This window comes from Salvia hispanica, chromosome 1, assembly GCF_029641045.1.
Source record: "Salvia hispanica isolate PSC_SH4W2 chromosome 1, Shi_PSC_v1, whole genome shotgun sequence".
NCBI lineage: Eukaryota > Viridiplantae > Streptophyta > Magnoliopsida > Lamiales > Lamiaceae > Salvia > Salvia hispanica.
In genome coordinates, this window is record NC_142692.1 from 9,949,005 (window position 1) to 9,966,857 (window position 17,853).

The 17,853-nt window shown below is 41.8% G+C and overlaps 1 protein-coding gene across 1 annotated transcript; it reads left to right on the plus strand.

Moving 5' to 3' along the window:
* Window positions 1–8,666: 8,666 nt before the first annotated feature.
* Window positions 8,667–15,063, plus strand: LOC125222201 (pleiotropic drug resistance protein 2-like). The gene is made up of 20 exons (XM_048124695.2): window positions 8,667–9,137; window positions 9,220–9,340; window positions 9,424–9,512; window positions 9,601–9,685; window positions 9,851–10,141; window positions 10,222–10,312; window positions 10,415–11,315; window positions 11,418–11,578; window positions 11,701–11,804; window positions 11,897–12,053; window positions 12,143–12,220; window positions 12,299–12,423; window positions 12,511–12,843; window positions 12,916–13,206; window positions 13,299–13,382; window positions 13,473–13,606; window positions 13,684–13,911; window positions 13,993–14,164; window positions 14,264–14,518; window positions 14,601–15,063. The coding sequence occupies exons 1-20, from the start codon at window positions 8,770–8,772 to the stop codon at window positions 14,871–14,873; spliced, it is 4,341 nt and encodes a 1,446-aa protein (XP_047980652.1). The 5' UTR covers window positions 8,667–8,769; the 3' UTR covers window positions 14,874–15,063.
* The last annotated feature ends 2,790 nt before the right edge of the window (window positions 15,064–17,853 follow it).

Sequence of the window (17,853 nt, forward strand, 5' to 3'; positions counted from 1 at the left end):
TTGGCGGAATATCACACCACATTCGAGACGATGCTCAACCGCGTCCGCGGGGTCCCTGAGTATATCTTGCTGCCAATTTATGTGGAAGGGCTGTAGCAGCCGGTGAAGAATCAGGTGAAGCATCAGAACCCTCCTTCCGTGGCGGCGGCAATGGCGCTGGCGTCCGAGTATGATAGCTGCATGGAGCGTCCCTCGGTGGCGACCGGTGGTCAGCGGCGTGGGTGGCAAAACAGAGAGCAGAGGCTGCTGATGCACTTTTTATTTGCACTATAAATACCTGCAAGTATACAGAGTAGGTATAGTATAGCAAAAGGTTAGTACCGGGTATCGAACACGGGGAAGATGTACACAAAGTGTCTATCTTCTACTAGAAATCAATTACTATCTGGAGAAACAAGAATTTTTGTAACTTTTTGAAAACAGTAAATATTAAAAACAGTAAACAACTAAAACAAGCAAATCACGGAGAGAAAAGTATAGAGATAAGGGGAATTCCAGGGATGTGCTTTCGCTTTAATGGTTATACAAATTCCAAACTACAATACCCTAGCATAGTTAATACTTTGAAAGGACGAGTCACCTAGCTTATGCTCATGCGATACAAACGTTGATTACTAACATTAGGGTTGTCAATCCTAACACGTAACTCCAAAAAGCTCCTAAGACCCTTGAAAAGTCCTCACTCTCAATTAACAGTGCCGTTTTAAAGGAAGCTAACTGTAGTGTCTACTAAGTGGATCTAACTCGCTAGAACTCTGTCAAAGTTATGAAGCAAGTTGTATTGAATCATACATAATTGTGTCACTCAATTATGAAGCATCATGATTAACTTAGGGAAGAAACAAAGTAAAAACAAAACGGGTATTAAATAGAAAACGGAATTGTATAACCAAAGTTGCTACTAACACATCCCTAGAATCCTATGAGTTTAGTTACACATGACTGAATAAACTAAAAACATAGATTGAAGGGAAAGCAATCTGAACATAAAACTAAAGCAAATAAAACCCGTAGGTTGAATCCTTGTCGTTCTTGATGTTCTTGAAATCCTTCTTCAACTCCTTGCACAATTGAAGTACTCTAGCTTTTGATCTCTATGAATGTGTTCTTGTTGTGTGTCGGAAAAAAAACTCTTTCTTGATGAAGCTTGAGGTCCTATTTATAGGGGAAGATTATTCCTCATCATAGAAGGAAAAGATCTTCAAAATTTGGTAAATCTTGGAGCAAATCTAGGGCTGGTCGGATTCGCCGCCTTTCTCCGGCGGGCCGCCGCACCTTGGCCGGCGGTCGCCGCGTTGGAGTCCAGAGACTCTGACCCTTCGGTGGCGGACCGCCACATGTCCTCCGGCGGTCGCCGGGCGAGACTCTTCTCCTAGCATAAATTTCCGAGGCGGGCCGCCACATAACTCTGACCGCCGGGCGCCGGCGGTCGCCGGTCGCCGTCTGACTCCAGATTTCCAGACTATGCGTTTTTACTCCCCTTTTCGGCTCAAATATGCACATTTCTCACAAAACACGTCAAAATACCAAAATGTATAGAATATGCAAATAATGGACATGTAGAGTGATTTTGATAACAAAAACGGACCAAATAATGGCCTTAAAACATTGCAAAATCCGGGCGTATCAGCTGCCTGCGCCGTCGCAGCAACAGTTGGCCTTGCCAGCGCCCCCGCCTCAGCACAATCGCCCCACACTGTCAAAAGGATTGGAGTATTCCAAACTACCGGTGGTGCGCATCTCTGCGGCGGAACGAGCAGAGCGTTCACGACTTAATCTTTGTTGGTATTGCCCAGAGAAATGGGTTGCAGGGCATACTTGCAAGGGTCGATTTTTGGTCTACACTGGGGCAGAGGGTGATTCGGATGACGAGCCGGAGGACAGTCCAGAGGACCAAGTCGATCAGCCAGTGATATCTGCTGACTTGTCACACATCTACGCGATGGATGGAAGACAGAGGGAGGACGCCATCGAATTGAGGGGGCTAATTGGAGCCTCGGTTGTTCGGATATTGGTGGATACGGGAAGTTCTCATAATTTCCTGCATCCAAACGTAGCAGAAAAATTGAACCTTCCACTGCAACAGATACGACCCTTCCGGGTGTACGTCGGTAATGGTGAGTCGTTACTTTGCACTCATGCTAGCATTCAAACGAGATTAGTAATCCAGAAACATGTGTTTTTAATTGACTTACATATTTTGCCTGTGCATGGCCCGGAGGTGATATTGGGAAGAATGTGGCTTAAACAATTGCGACGAGTAACGAGCGGTTATGTGGAGGGAACTCTGGAATTTTCTAGGAATGGAAAACGGGTCTGTCTGAAATTAGTGCCCCCATCGGCAGAGGAGATTTCCTTCAAGGCTTTCGCATCACTCCTGACTCTGCACAGCGACACGGAGTTATTTGAGATGATCCAGTTGTCAACGCAGGATCAGCCTTGCGAGGCGGCCAGTTCGCTGCCCTTGCCGCGCGATCTGCCAGAGGAAATTCGAAGCGTGCTAGTGTCGCACGGTGAAGTATTCGGCCTGCCCTCGGGCATGCCCCCAAAGCGACAGTTTGATCATAAGATTCATCTTTTGCCGAACTCTAAACCCGTCAATGTGAAGCCGTATCGGTACCCATACTTCCAGAAGACAGAGATTGAGAGACAGGTGAAAGAGATGTTGGATGCGGGCATCATTAGACCGAGTCAGAGCCCCTACTCATCGCCGGTCCTCTTGATTCGTAAGAAAGATGGGTCTTTTCGCTTTTGCATCGATTACAGAGCGCTGAATGCGGCGACGGTGCCAGATCATTTCCCAATACCCACTACTGATGAATTGTTTGATGAATTGGGGGCGGCGCGGTATTTCACCAAATTGGATTTGCGCTCAGGCTATCACCAGATCCGGATGAGCGATGAGGACGTATTCAAAACGGCGTTTCGAACTCATGATGGCCACTTTGAGTTTCTGGTGATGCCATTTGGCCTGACCAATGCTCCGTCCACATTCCAGGCGGCTATGAACGCGTTATTTAGACCACTTCTGCGGCATTCGGTCATTGTGTTTTTTGACGACATCCTGATCTATAGTCCGACGTTGTCGGCGCATGTGCATCACATCCATGAGGTTTTATCTCTGCTTAAATCAAACCATTTCTATGTGAAGCTGTCGAAGTGCACGTTTGCTTGTTCGACGGTGGAGTATTTGGGTCACTTAATTACGGAGGGCCAACTGAAAGCGGACCCGACCAAGATCGAGGCCATGGTAGCTTGGCCGGTGCCTGCCACGGTTAAGCAGTTACGCAGTTTTTTGGGCCTAACGGGGTACTATCGCCGTTTCATCGAACACTATGCTTCGATTGCAGGCCCATTGACGGAATTATTAAAAAAAGACAACTTTGTATGGTCATCGGCGGCGGCGGAGATGCGTCGGATTTTGGGATAGGAGCAGTGTTGATGCAGGACGGCCATCCTCTAGCATTCTTTAGTAAGAAATTGGGGCCCAAGCGCCGAGTGTCGTCCACTTACCACAAGGAGTTATACGCTATTGTCGAGGCGGTACAGAAATGGAGGCAATATTTATTGGGAAAGGAGTTTGTAATTCGCAGCGACCAGAAGAGCCTGAAAGAACTATTACAACAGATAATCCAAACTCCGGATCAACAATTCTACGCCCGCAAGTTGATGGGCTACAAATTTCGCATCGAGTACAAGACGGGGACTTCTAATCGGGTGGCTGACGCCTTATCGAGGCGCGATATAGAGGTTCTGGACGGGGCCCAAGGATCGCGAGAGGAGAGCAGTACGGAGACACTGCCCACGAATGAAGGGCAGGCGCTGATGGCGGCAGCCCACCCGACCCCAGAAATTTGGGATATTTTGAAGCGGGAGACGAATTCCACGTCAGATTTGTTGGAGTTGCAGGCGGCGCTGCAGCTTGGAACGGCTGACCCAGCTGTATCGATGGTGGACGGGCTGTTATACTACAATCGCCGTATCTATGTGAGCCGGGACTCCGATGGGAAGGCGGCTTTATTGCACGAGCATCATGCGGCGCCGGCAGCGGGGCACCCCGGCGTGGACCGCACGTTTCGGCGGTTGGCAGCGTCATTCTATTGGAAAGGGATGCGTAAAGAGGTAAAGCAATTTGTGGACTCTTGCTATGAATGTCAGACGACTAAATACTCTACGCAGAAGCCGGCGGGCCTGTTGCAGCCGCTTCCTATTCCATCGAGGGTGTGGGAGGATGTTTCGATGGACTTCATCATGGGCTTGACGTCATCCCAAGGACACACGGGCGTTATGGTCATCGTCGATCGTTTGTCCAAGTATGCTCATTTCGCCTTGTTACCGGCGTGCTACAACGCCTTGAAAATTGTGAATTTGTTTATAGACACGGTGGTGAAGCATCATGGGTTTCTGAAAACCTTGGTGTCGGACAGGGATCCGGTTTTCTTGAACGAGGTGTGGGAGGAGATGCTTAGGCTGAGTGGTACCAAGCTTCATTTTTCCACGGCGTATCATCCGCAGTCGGATGGGCAGACGGAGGTGCGGAATCGGGGTCTTGAGCAGTATTTGCGCGCCTTTACGGCAGATAGACCGACCAAGTGGTCGAATTTCTTGCCTTGGGCAGAGTTAGCATTGAATTGCTTTCATCATGAGGGTCTGGGGACGTCACCATTTGAGGCGCTCTACGGGCGTGAGCCTTCACCCTTGATTGCGGCTCCGCCGTCGGCGTCGACCCCACCTGATGTGGCTGCGCTGATTCGGCAGCGTGGGGAAACCATAGTGCGGCTCAGACAGAATTTGGAGAAGGCCCAGCAGCGGATGCGACGATCGGCGAACAAGCATCATCGAGATTTGGAATTTTGTGTCGGGGACAGAGTGCTGCTTAAGCTGCAGCAGTACAGACAACACTCGGTGGCTAAGCCCTTGTCGTTGAAACTTTCGAGGCGTTATTTTGGGCCATTTGAGGTGTTAGAAAGAATTGGGCAGGTCGCTTATCGTCTGAAGTTGCCGGAGGGGAGTTGGGTGCATAACGTCTTTCATGTGGCCATTTTGAGACCTTTTGTGGAGAACGGCAGCTGGGCTGGTGTGGATCTGCCATCTGTATTTTCGCGGGGGAAACCGGTTGCTCACCCGCTGCAGATTCTGGACAAGCGCATGGTGTGGCGCGATGGTGCGGCGGTGGATGAGTTACAACTGAGTTGGTCAAACGACGAGGGGGAAACCCCGACGTGGGAGCCAGCTGAAGGGGTGTCGCGGTATTTTCCTGGTCTCCTTGAGGACAAGGAGTGTTCTAGGGGGGGGGAGTTGATACGGGGCCCCCATCGGCAAGGCTTAAGGAGGTGGAGATAGAGCCGGAAGCGGGGATTGACGCTGACACCAATGTGCCGGCGGAGGAGGAGCAGCCGTGGCCGGCACGGCGGGAGCGCTCGGAGAAGCGTCAGTCGAAGAGGCCGTCGAGATATGGCGACTTTGTGTCGCGATAGGAGTGAAATATTTTTATTTATTTGGCGTCATTTAATTATTGTAATTTTTGGATTAATATGTTTTATTTTATTTCTCGTTGAGCGAGCGTTAAGCTCCTTTCCGGGTTTTCTTCGTTGATTCTTTCCCGGATCGTAGGTCGAATCAACCCTAGGGTCCTTAGATATAAATAGGCGTGTATTTTATTCCTCTCTCAAGAAATAAAATACTCTTACGCAGCTTTCTCTTTTTCGTGCAACAAACGCACAAAACCTAGAACTCGACGGCGAATTGATTACGGGCAAAAGCTCCCGCGACGTTCGACGCGATTTCGCTATCGTTGAGGCACTTTGGCCTTAACATATAACTTATTGTCAGACTAGACGAAATGGATAAATAAAGCCCAATAGCATTCATTAGGATTAATGTAAGGCCCATAATCCTTTATCCCCGCAATTTCTCGAATTGATAACTAAAAAAAACTTCTGTGAACGTCTGTTAAGAGCTTTTGGAGATACTGACAAAATTGCTATACCATCTCAATTTTTATGCTAGTGACTAAGTTTTGGAGATAGCTAAGTTTCGTCGTGACAACTGACAACCAGTGATCTATGTCAAAGGGGTACAATTTTATCCCAATTTTTTAATTGTGTTTTTAGTTATGAACTACTCTATTCGTCTTGCATTAAATATTTCACATATTAACATTTGGAAATATTCATCATTAAATGTTTATTTAATTTTTATTATTTATAGTAAATGAACACTACAATTCACTAACTCATTGCTTCACATTTAAGACTATAAAATTAAAGAAGTCAGACTGACACTCTATTTAGGTTTTCATCATCGTCTGTTTACAATTTTTGAAACTGTATCGAGTCCAAAGGATTCTAGTTCTACGGCTATTATCCAATATTCATACTCCATAATTAAAATCTAAATTCAAGAATGGCAGAGCAACTAGGTGAGGGATGAAAACAGCGTGGCAAGGCAATACAAGGCCGGCGGTGGGTCGGAAGTATTAATTTCAAGTATGTAAATATGCTACTCTAATTTTGTTTTTGTTTTTGTTTTTGTTTTTTCTATCAAAATTGTTCGTTTGACCTACAATCATACGGCCGGCATTAATTGTCGTCATTTGGAAAGCAAGAAAGCAGAATAATAAATCATGTAATAAATACAACACCGAATTAATTGGGGATTCTCATTATTAGTAAAGGAATGATACATTATTTTGTGCCGTTAAAACTCAAATGTGACAACCACGTCTTGCAAGGCAATTTTAGCCAACCTGTTTTCCTTCTAGAAGGTCTTTTTATATCTTACCGTAAATATACCCCTTAAGCTCAACAGAATCTTCCAAATCATTAATTATACTACTATATTTATCTACACATGATTAAGGCTAGCTAGGTGTAAAAGTGATTGCATCGAAATAACAATTGAAAATGAGATAATTAAGTTTCGTGGTATGAATGCTCCTCAATCTAGCTGTGTAAATCGTGATGTTGTCCAAATAAAAACTATAATCAACATAAAATAACGCAAACGATATTCTTGTGGTGGTGATTCTGGAGTTCTGTATATATGTGCATATTTAAGTCAATTATTGAAACACTTGGAGATATTACTCCAAAAAAAAAAACACTACCATGCTCTTTCAAATGTCATTTTTCAAGGTGTTAACTATTAACTAATTAATGTACTACAAAATCAGCAGACTATGTCATAAGGATTAGGTTTTTTTTTATCCAGTGCATGCTGAAGGCAGCCGTAGATTCTCACAACATAAATATATGAAAAAAGACCATATCAAATTGCAAAAAAAATATAAAATGACAGTGATAAGATATAACCAAATGTATTATTAAATGAATATGATTCACTTCGACCGCGACAATGTATTGGCTTAACAACATCCAGACAAATTAATATTGTCACTCCGGCACTCCCTACGGTTAACGTAATTTGAAATTTGAAGGTGAATATTATAATAGTAATGCAACTAATTATTAATTTGTACAATAAACTAGCTATCGCGGGATCCATTTTCCAATACCTAATCATATTAAATCCTTTATAAAACTCAGCCCATGTGACTACCACAAAATCTGGAATATGATCCCTTATAATATATCTTTAAAGTTTTATGATAGTATATTATTAGTTTTTAAGAATATTAGTTACAAGTTAATCATTTGACCATAAACACGCTTTAAGCATACTCTTACATTACTTTGAACGTTTCTATGTTATTTAAAATATTTTAACAAATTAAGTAGTTCGTTCCAGGAAAGAGGTGACTTGGCACTCTTTTTAAAATACTACTAATGAGATGTAAAGATATTATCTTTAATTCTTTAAAGCACTAACACGTTTTAAACGAAATTAATATCAATTAATTCGTTGTAGATATTTACCCACTATTTGACATTTTGTGAATTTTGGACGAATAATAAAAGGTTCAGGTTCCCTTCACATCTGTAAATGCGAACTCATTAACTACCTATTCTGTCTACATAGAACGCATTTGATGACTTCTATCATCGTTAGAAGATCAATAATTCACAAAGTTGTTTCAACAATAATATGACGATCCAATCATAATATTTATTTGATTCCAATTGATCAAATATGGACAAGGATGAAGAATACTAACAATGAATGTCACGATTTATTTACATGTTCATTTTAGTTTAAGAATCTAGATCGAATTCGTTTAAAATGAAGCCATCGGGGTCAAAAGCATGTAGAAAAGCCAATGAAAAAAAGGTGCTACTAAACTTGTATAATTAATCCTATTTTTGGTAGAGAAATCAAAATAAGTTGACGAAATCTAGATTTGAAATACAATGCCTAGAGCCTAGTGTTTAAGATTTTTAAAATAATATATTTGAAATAATTATCAAACACAGACGACGAAGCGCTTAAAAACAAAATGCGAACGTGGGAATCTTGATGTTGCGTTTAAAAAAATAGGACAACGTGAAGTAAGAAGATTGAGTGAGCTGGTACCCACCGTGGCAAACTCTATATTCCAATTCTAGATCGCCACGTCATCACTCTGAAGCTTACAGTGGCGTGCGAAGCACCATATGACTCCACAATTAACGTTTTTAACAGCTTCCCACATTTGACCAGACTGAAGCGTTTGGTTACACGCGCACACATGCATGTATATAAATATATGTTCAAAATGCGTGTGATCATCTCTCATTTTTCTCAATCTCAGACTTAAAAATTGCACATCATTTTTCTGTAAATTCGTCTACATTTACTAGTTAAAGAGAAGAAGGTGGAGTGAAGTGGTTGATGGCGGCGGCGTTGGGGAGGGATGATCTGGCGGCGTCGTCGAGCAGCCGGCGGAGCTGGCGGTCTCAGAGCATAAAGGAGATATGGCAGGGGCCGGGGGACGTGTTCACACGGAACAGCACGCGGCGGCAGGACGTGGACGACGAGGCGGAGCTGAGATGGGCGGCGATAGAGCGGCTGCCGACTTACGACCGGCTGAGGAAGGGGATGCTGCAGCAGGTGCTCAGCAACGGGAGAGTGGTGCAGGCCGAGGTGGACGTTACCAACATGGGTGCGCAGGATAAGAAGCAGTTGCTGGATAGCATTCTCCGGGTTGTGGAGGATGATAATGAGAAGTTTCTCCTCAGCCTCAGGAACAGGACTGACAGGTCTCGTCTCCCTCCCCTTCTCTCTCTCTCTCTATCTTCCTCTCATATAGTACATACTAGAACTCATTTTTGGTTGAAACAGGGTGGGGATTGAGATTCCGAAGATCGAAGTGAAATTCCAGAATCTGAGTATTGAGGGGGATGCGTTTGTTGGAACAAGAGCACTTCCTACTCTGCTCAACTCAACTCTCAATGCATTGGAGGTATGTTTTCTTATACGATCACCTTGACTTTTTGTGAGATCCAACCCGACTATTTTACTGACTTTGGATTAATGATGCAATAGGCTGCAATTGGGATGATTGGGCTCTCTCCCTCGAAGAAAAGGGTTGTTAAGATACTTCAAGATGTTAGTGGTATTGTAAGACCATCAAGGTACTTGCATATCACTTCAATTTCCTTTCCTCTGCCTATCCAATTTCGAACACTGGCTCAAATAAGGCATGTCAATGCTTGTTTTCAGGATGGCATTGCTTCTGGGACCACCAAGTTCCGGGAAAACAACGTTGCTAAAAGCTCTAGCTGGGAAACCTGATGATGATATGAGGGTATGCTGCTGCACCCTTTTTACTGCTTCTTTCAGATTTCAGTATAAATTGCACATTTTCCATTTCATATGCAAACACTTAGTAGGAGTATTTGTTTGGTTTAAAGATTTATTACCTTTGTCTATCTGTCTGTGGTCTGTTAATTGATCTTGAATTCTTGAACAGGTGACTGGGAAAGTCACCTACTGCGGCCACGAGTTTCATGAATTTGTTCCCCAAAGAACTTGTGCTTACATCAGTCAGAATGATCTCCACTATGGTGAGATGACGGTTCGTGAGACATTGGATTTCTCAGGTAGATGCTTGGGAGTTGGGACGAGGTATGATCTGCTGACTGAGTTGTCAAGAAGAGAGAAAGAAGCTGGCATCAAACCTGATCCGGAGATTGATGCATTCATGAAAGCCACTGCTGTAGTTGGCCAGGAAACAAGCTTGATCACAGACTACTCCCTCAAGGTTCTTTTACATCCTCCATTGTACTACCTTAAAATGTCATCTCCAATTGAAAAGGCCTAACTTGAATGTTGGATTTTCAGATTCTTGGATTGGATATCTGCGCGGATATCATGGTTGGAGATGAAATGAGAAGGGGCATTTCTGGTGGACAAAAGAAGCGTGTCACTACCGGTAAGCAGCTGTATTTCTTTCATTGCTTTGACATATTATAGTGCAAGATTTCAAAACAAGACTTCATGTCTCTTAATGTGATTTCGTTTCTGGCAAATGCAGGGGAAATGTTGGTAGGACCAGCAAAAGCATTCTTCATGGATGAGATATCGACTGGATTAGACAGTTCCACCACGTTCCAGATTGTAAAATTCATGAGACAGATGGTTCACATCATGGATGTAACCATGGTGATCTCTCTTTTGCAGCCTGCTCCAGAGACATTCGAGCTTTTTGATGATGTGATCCTCATCTCGGATGGCCAGATAGTCTACCAGGGGCCACGGGAGAATGTTCTCGAATTCTTTGAGTTTATGGGATTCAAATGTCCAGAGAGGAAGGGAGTTGCAGACTTTCTGCAAGAAGTTACTTCTAAAAAGGATCAAGAACAGTACTGGTGCAGAAAGGATCAGCCTTACCGTTATATATCCGTACCTGAGTTTGTAGAGGGCTATAGCTCATTCCGCATTGGGCAACAGCTTGCTGCAGAGCTTCGTGTCCCATATGATAAGACGCGGATGCATCCTGCAGCACTGGTGAAGGAGAAATATGGAATCTCCAACTGGGAGCTCTTCAGGGCCTGCTTCTCGAGGGAATGGCTCTTGATGAAGCGCAGCTCGTTTGTGTACATCTTCAAGACTACACAAATCACAATAATGGCAACCATTGCCTTGACAGTTTTCTTGAGGACTGAAATGAAGACTGGTCAAGTCGAAGATGCTGCCAAGTTTTGGGGTGCATTGTTCTTCAGTCTCATCAACATCATGTTCAATGGGATGCAAGAGCTTGCCATGACTGTTTTCAGGCTTCCTGTGTTCTACAAACAGAGGGACTCTTTGTTCTATCCTGCATGGGCCTTTGCTTTGCCATTTTGGGCGCTCCGGATTCCTCTCTCCGTGCTTGAGTCTGGACTGTGGGTTGTCCTTACATACTACACCATCGGCTTTGCACCTTCTGCAGCTAGGTAAGACATAATAACATCATATAATTTGGATATTATGCAAGTGATAAATGGTATGCCATGCGTTGTTTGGCTAATGCTTGATATGTTGCTACACGATCACAGGTTTTTCAAACAACTCTTGGCGTTCATCGGGGTGCACCAAATGGCTCTCTCTTTGTTCCGTTTCATTGCTGCAGCTGGAAGAACCATGGTGGTTTCCAATGTTCTTGGAAGCTTCGTTTTGCTGCTGGTTTTCGTGCTGGGAGGCTTCATTGTCTCAAAAGGTCCCAAACAAATTATATTGTTTAGTGATGAATATAACTGTTATCACTTATCAGATATTTGAACTATTTATTTGATGCAAAGTGTTAAATATCACTAATGTGATCTTTTTAAAAACTTTCAGATGATATCAAAGATTGGATGATTTGGGGATACTACATATCTCCTATGATGTATGGACAGAATGCTATTGCCATTAATGAGTTTCTTTCTGAGAGATGGAGTACAGTAAGTTTCAAATTATGTTGCATAATATTCAAAGAATATGATTTTCCAAAGCAACACTAGAAAAACTAACCACAACTTTTGATTAATTTCAGCCTATTAATGGCACTGAAAACACAGTTGGAAAGACCCTTTTGAGGGACAGAGGTTTATTTACCACCGAGTCGTGGTACTGGATATGCATCATAGCTCTCTTCTCATTCTCTGTCCTATTCAACATTTTCTTCATCCTCGCCTTGACATATTTGAAACGTAAGCATTTTTGTATATTTACGTCTGACCATTCTTCTAGTAGCTTATGAGGAAGACCGCCTATTCAAGTCTTTGGTGATCTTTTTCAGCTGTTGGTGATAATAAGGCCATCATAACAGATGACAACAAGAAGAGCGGAAAAAAAACCCAAAGTAGTAATGTTGAGGGTATGCAGCTTGTTATTTGTAAGATTTATGAATAATCATATCATAAACTGTCAAGAAACTAAAAGGGTGTAATTTCAGGTTTGCAAATGGCCATTAGAAACCCTAGCACAGGCACTAGTGAGCCGCGAAGAGGGATGGTTTTGCCATTTGAGCCCCTCTCTCTTACATTCAATCATGTGAACTACTATGTCGATATGCCAGCTGTACGTTCGTCCCAAAACACGCTGTCTTCTTCTTCTTCTTCATAAAAGTGTATTTATTTCTAACTTATGAAACTATTGCATGTTCAGGAAATGAAAACTCAGGGGGTTGAAGAAGACAGGCTTCAGCTGCTGCGAGATGTTAGTGGTGCTTTCAGGCCGGGCGTGCTGACAGCTTTGGTAGGCGTCAGTGGAGCAGGAAAGACAACGTTGATGGATGTGTTGGCCGGTAGAAAGACTGGAGGCTACATTGAAGGAGATATACATGTCTCGGGCTATGTAAAGAACCAAGAAACATTTGCTCGAGTCAGTGGTTACTGTGAGCAGAACGACATCCATTCTCCTTATGTTACTGTCTATGAATCACTCCTCTACTCTGCATGGCTGCGTCTATCTGCAGATGTGAAGAAAGAAACTCGAAAGGTGAGTTGCATAGCATACATAACTCATCGTAGTCAGTAAAAAATGATAGTAACACAGGTTTAACTGTTTCAGATGTTTGTGGAGGAGGTGATGGACTTGGTGGAACTTAACCCTTTGAGGAATGCAATTGTTGGGCTTCCAGGAGTAAATGGCCTTTCGACTGAAAGGAGGAAGAGGCTGACCATTGCTGTCGAGTTAGTTGCCAATCCATCCATTATATTCATGGATGAGCCCACATCAGGGCTCGATGCACGAGCTGCCGCCATTGTCATGCGTACAGTGAGGAACACGGTGGACACGGGGCGTACAGTTGTTTGCACCATCCATCAACCTAGTATAGATATCTTTGAAGCTTTTGATGAGGTAATATGATGTTCCTACTTTGTACTATCATGCTATTAATTTCTGCTTAGATGGGTGTATAGATAGATAGTTATGGTGAAACTTGTTTGCAGCTTCTGTTGATGAAGAGAGGAGGGCAAGTCATCTACACTGGACCACTCGGCCGCCACTCTCACAAACTTGTTGAATATTTTGAGGTGCTTTTTTGTGCTTCTCTTAGGCTCACATTACTGTAAAATCCTTTAGTATTTGTAGGGTGATGTATTGATATATGTTGGATGATGTAGGCCGTGCCTGATGTTCCGAAGATTAAAGAGGGGCAGAATCCAGCTACTTGGATGTTGGAGATCAGCTCGGCTGCAGCTGAAACTCAACTTGGTGTTGATTTTGCAGATATTTACGCCAACTCTGCTCTTTATCAGTAAGTGATGAATGAGACTAGGGTCTTCACATATAGACAGACAAGTAACAAGTGAATTTGTTGTTGAAATTTATCAGGAGGAACCAGGAACTGATCAAGGAGCTAAGCAGTCCAGCACCGGGGTCAAAGGACCTCTCCTTTCCCACACAGTATTCACAATCCTTCACAACTCAGTGCATTGCTTGTTTCTGGAAGCAGAATCAGTCATACTGGAGGAACTCCGAGTTCAATGCCATTCGTTTCTTTACAACAATCGTCATTGGTGTTATGTTCGGTGTTATCTTCTGGAAGAAAGGGGATCAAATGTAAGCCAAGCATATGATCTCAATCATGTCTAGTGATTTTCAGTGCACTTGTTTACCAACAACAAAATGTTTTTGCAACAGACATAGGCAGCAGGACTTGCTCAATCTGCTAGGAGCTGCTTACGCTGCTGTGCTTTTCCTCGGAGCCACCAATGCCCATGCAGTCCAATCTGTGGTGGCGATTGAGAGAACTGTGTTCTACCGCGAAAGAGCTGCAGGAATGTATTCTGAGCTTCCCTACGCATTTGCACAGGTAATTAACTAGAAAACAAACTAACATTCTCTGCTTAGTAATATCTTGCATATGTTGTTCTAATTAAATATCTTCGTGGTGTGTGTTGCTGATGCGCAGGTCGCGATAGAGACAATCTACATCGCCATTCAGACATTTGGCTACTCTCTGATGTTGTATGCAATGATCGGATTCCCATGGAATGTGGGGAAATTCTTCTATTTCTACTACTTTATATTCATGTGCTTCACCTACTTCTCAATGTACGGAATGATGGTTGTGGCACTGACTCCGGGCTTCCAAATCGCGGCCATTGTCTCCTCATTCTTCCTAAGCTTCTGGAACTTGTTTTCCGGCTTCATGATCCCACGCCCGGTATGCATACATTTTCATAACACTCCAATTATATTTATTTACTTGGAATTTTTCACTCAAATATATGTTGTATCAATGTCAGCTTATCCCAATCTGGTGGAGGTGGTACTACTGGGCTTCTCCGGTTGCCTGGACTATCTACGGCATGTTTGCTTCTCTGTTAGGCGACCTGAAAACTGAAATCGAGCTCCCCGGATCCCCTATAAAGATGAGGGTGAATGATTTCCTTAAAAATAACTTAGGCTATGATCATGATTTTCTGATCCCTGTTGTGATTGCCCATGTTGGCTGGGTTCTGCTCTTCTTCTTCGTCTTTGCCTACGGCATCAAGTATCTCAACTTCCAAAGGAGATGATCAGCTTTTCTTCTCCCCATTGGAAACAATAGGGTGCAGTGTGCATATGTTAGGCTTTTCTTCTCTTGTTGTATAGCTTTGCTATTCTTTTTTTGTCTTGGTGTTACCAAATAATATTCTGTATTTTCTTTTTGTATCACATGGAATCGATTTATTTTCATTTATTTATCCAAGTTTTGGTATTGATATAGTTTTGCTGCATTCTTGTCTCCATGATTTTAAACTTTTTTATGTGATGATTAAAAATGACAAGGAAAAGGGACTGCTGATAGCCAAACTAGTTTAGGTAAGTTTTTATGGACTACTTTTTTATTTTTATTTTTTATTTTAGCTATGATTTTCTTGTCATTTTTCTTTTTGATGAATCATGGTGACTCAAAGTGATAAAATGAGACTGAAGAAATTGGAGGAGCTTAGCAAGAACACATAGCAAGAACACAGATTCCTTGTACTAAGAAATCTTAACAACTTGCTTCAAGAACTCAATGGTGATTTTTAGATTTTGTAGTGCATCATTCAATTGTTTCAAGATTGTATGAGTGACATACTTGGATTTTACATGGTTTTAGAGGGTGGTTATGTATGAATTTGATCATATTTTGTCTATTATTGGACATGTTTATATCTACTCCTATGTTATGTTGGTATGTTAACCATTTTGTTAAGAATGTGTAGAAAAGACACAAAATATGTGGATGTGCAGCAGCCTTGGTTTGAGACAATAATTACTGGAGATTTTGAAGTCCAATCCGTCCCTAATGCATATCAATCTCTTCATCTTTGAAAGAGCTTCGCGTGGGTATCTCGCACACCTCAATCGGAGTTCGGTAGAAGAAGTTATGGCCGTTACAAGAACGATGCGCTGTCCAAAAACTTTCACGCGGCCGGGTGAATTATTACACTATAAATTCACCCGGCCGGGTACAGCGATTCTGCGCGAAAAGGATCAGAAAGTGGTCGAAAATGACCACCCGGCCGGGTGAATTTTGCTCTTTTTAATTCCACCCGGCCGGGTACGCTATTTTTGGCGTATTCTCTTGCCAAAAACGCGATTTTTTATAGGAGATTAAAGGAAAAACGCCTAGGGTTCATATCATTCAACACTTACCGCCTCAACACTCACACACACCCCCAAGAATACCTTTGAGAGAAGGAATTGAAGATTGAAGACTTCCAATCGGAAGATTGAGGTTGCCATTCCATAGATTCGTTCCACAGGAGTTCTTAGTATCTATCTTTCATGTTTTTGTTCGGATTCTTTGTGTTAAAGTTAGTTTTCTCCATGAACATGAGTAGCTAAACACCTTTTTGTAGAATTCTTGGTGAAGATGCACTAATTTCATAGTTTTTATCCAATTAATTTTGCTCTTACCTTGCTCTTGTAGTTATTTGATTATTCTTGGGTTTATTCCTTTCAATTGCTTGATCACCACTTGATTGTGTAGGATTAATTAGATTAATCGGGAGATGAAATAATTAATCTGGAAATAAGAATAATTCACACCTTAATGCAATAAAACTCGGGAGAGTTGAGGTTTTGAGTGAGGTCTTTGACCTAATCGAGCTTTTGGGAGTTATGGGTTTTAGGATTAGAAGGGGACTTCAATCCTAGCACCTAATCTACAGGTTTCTCACCTCGGGAGGGGGTTTAATCTATAATTGTGGTCGGCTTAGTAATTCTAGAGACACCAAAAGGTAAGGCAATTTGATTGGATAAGAGCTTGGAATTGTGCATCGGATCCTTGAATTCTACATTTTTCTCCATATTATCTTTTTCACTCCGTGTTTATTTGCTTACTATATGCTTTTATTAGTGTTAGAAAAAAATCAAACTTTTCTTGATTCTCTAGATAGTAGTCAACATTTGTTCGTGGTAGTTAAGTTGATACAAATTTGTCTCTGTGGGATACGATACTCTTGCTTGCTAATTTCTACACTGTCCCCGTACACTTGCGGGTACTACTTGTGTTAAATGAGTCAAGTTTTTGGCAATGTACTATGGATGTTTCTGATTTTGTCTAACTGAGTGTGAGATTTACTTGAAATTTTCTAACATTCTTTTACTAGAAGTTTGTTACACAGTCAATCATGGCGCTAGGTCTTACATTCATAATTAATGTGATACAGTTATATATTGATTTTTACATTCATAAATTAAGTGATGTTATTTTGGAGAGATGCCATGTAAATATTAAAAATTACAATATCACGAGTGAATCACTTTTTAATTATATTATAATTAATTGACGGTACAATTGTAACATAGATAGGTGGGGAAGAATATTTTTTTCATATGGATTAGTAGACTAACTATAGATATAACTTTTAGTGATACAAAATATTGATAAAAAAAAAAGTACACATAATTTCACTAAAATGGAGTACTATGATTTAAAAATAGTGATTCAAATCATTCATTCACAATTAATAGTCATATTTCTTCAGTTTAATCAATCATAAAATTGATTATCTTCTACTAGTATTTTTGTTAGTTTTTCTCAATCCATTATCCATTACCAATAGTCCAACTACTTTTTTTTTCCTAGCGCCGTGTGGGCGCAAGATGCGCCACCTTCAGTTCAATTTTCTCTGCCTGACCAAGTAAAGGAACCATACAAGCGGATTGGGCCTTTGAATACTTCTTTAATTTGTTGGTACCACCAAATAATGCTATTAATTCCCTCCACTGCACTTGGAATCCTATAAATCCTTCCTTCAAATATTATAAGTAAATGAATACAAATTTAACACTACATATAAATCCTTCCTTCAAATGTTCCTCTTATGAAGCAATATGAGATTAAAAAAAATCAATATAGCTCAATTAATATTTAAACCGAGAATCCTATATATTACCATCAAACTAGCTACTCAAATCAGAAAGAATGTAGTTCGGACTTAATACTAAAGGATAGGGACTAAATTAGGAACTATATGTAGTTTATGGACTACAAATATAAAAAAAATGATGTGAATATAT

Bases quoted from the DNA above. Each gene is read 5' to 3' on its own strand.
- LOC125222201 (XM_048124695.2), top strand. From the start codon at position 8,770: ATGGCGGCGGCGTTGGGGAGGGATGATCTGGCGGCGTCGTCGAGCAGC. The intron at 9,341-9,423 runs GTATGTTTTCTT...ATGATGCAATAG, and splicing joins CAACTCTCAATGCATTGGAG to GCTGCAATTGGGATGATTGG. The intron at 14,165-14,263 runs GTAATTAACTAG...GCTGATGCGCAG, and splicing joins TTCCCTACGCATTTGCACAG to GTCGCGATAGAGACAATCTA.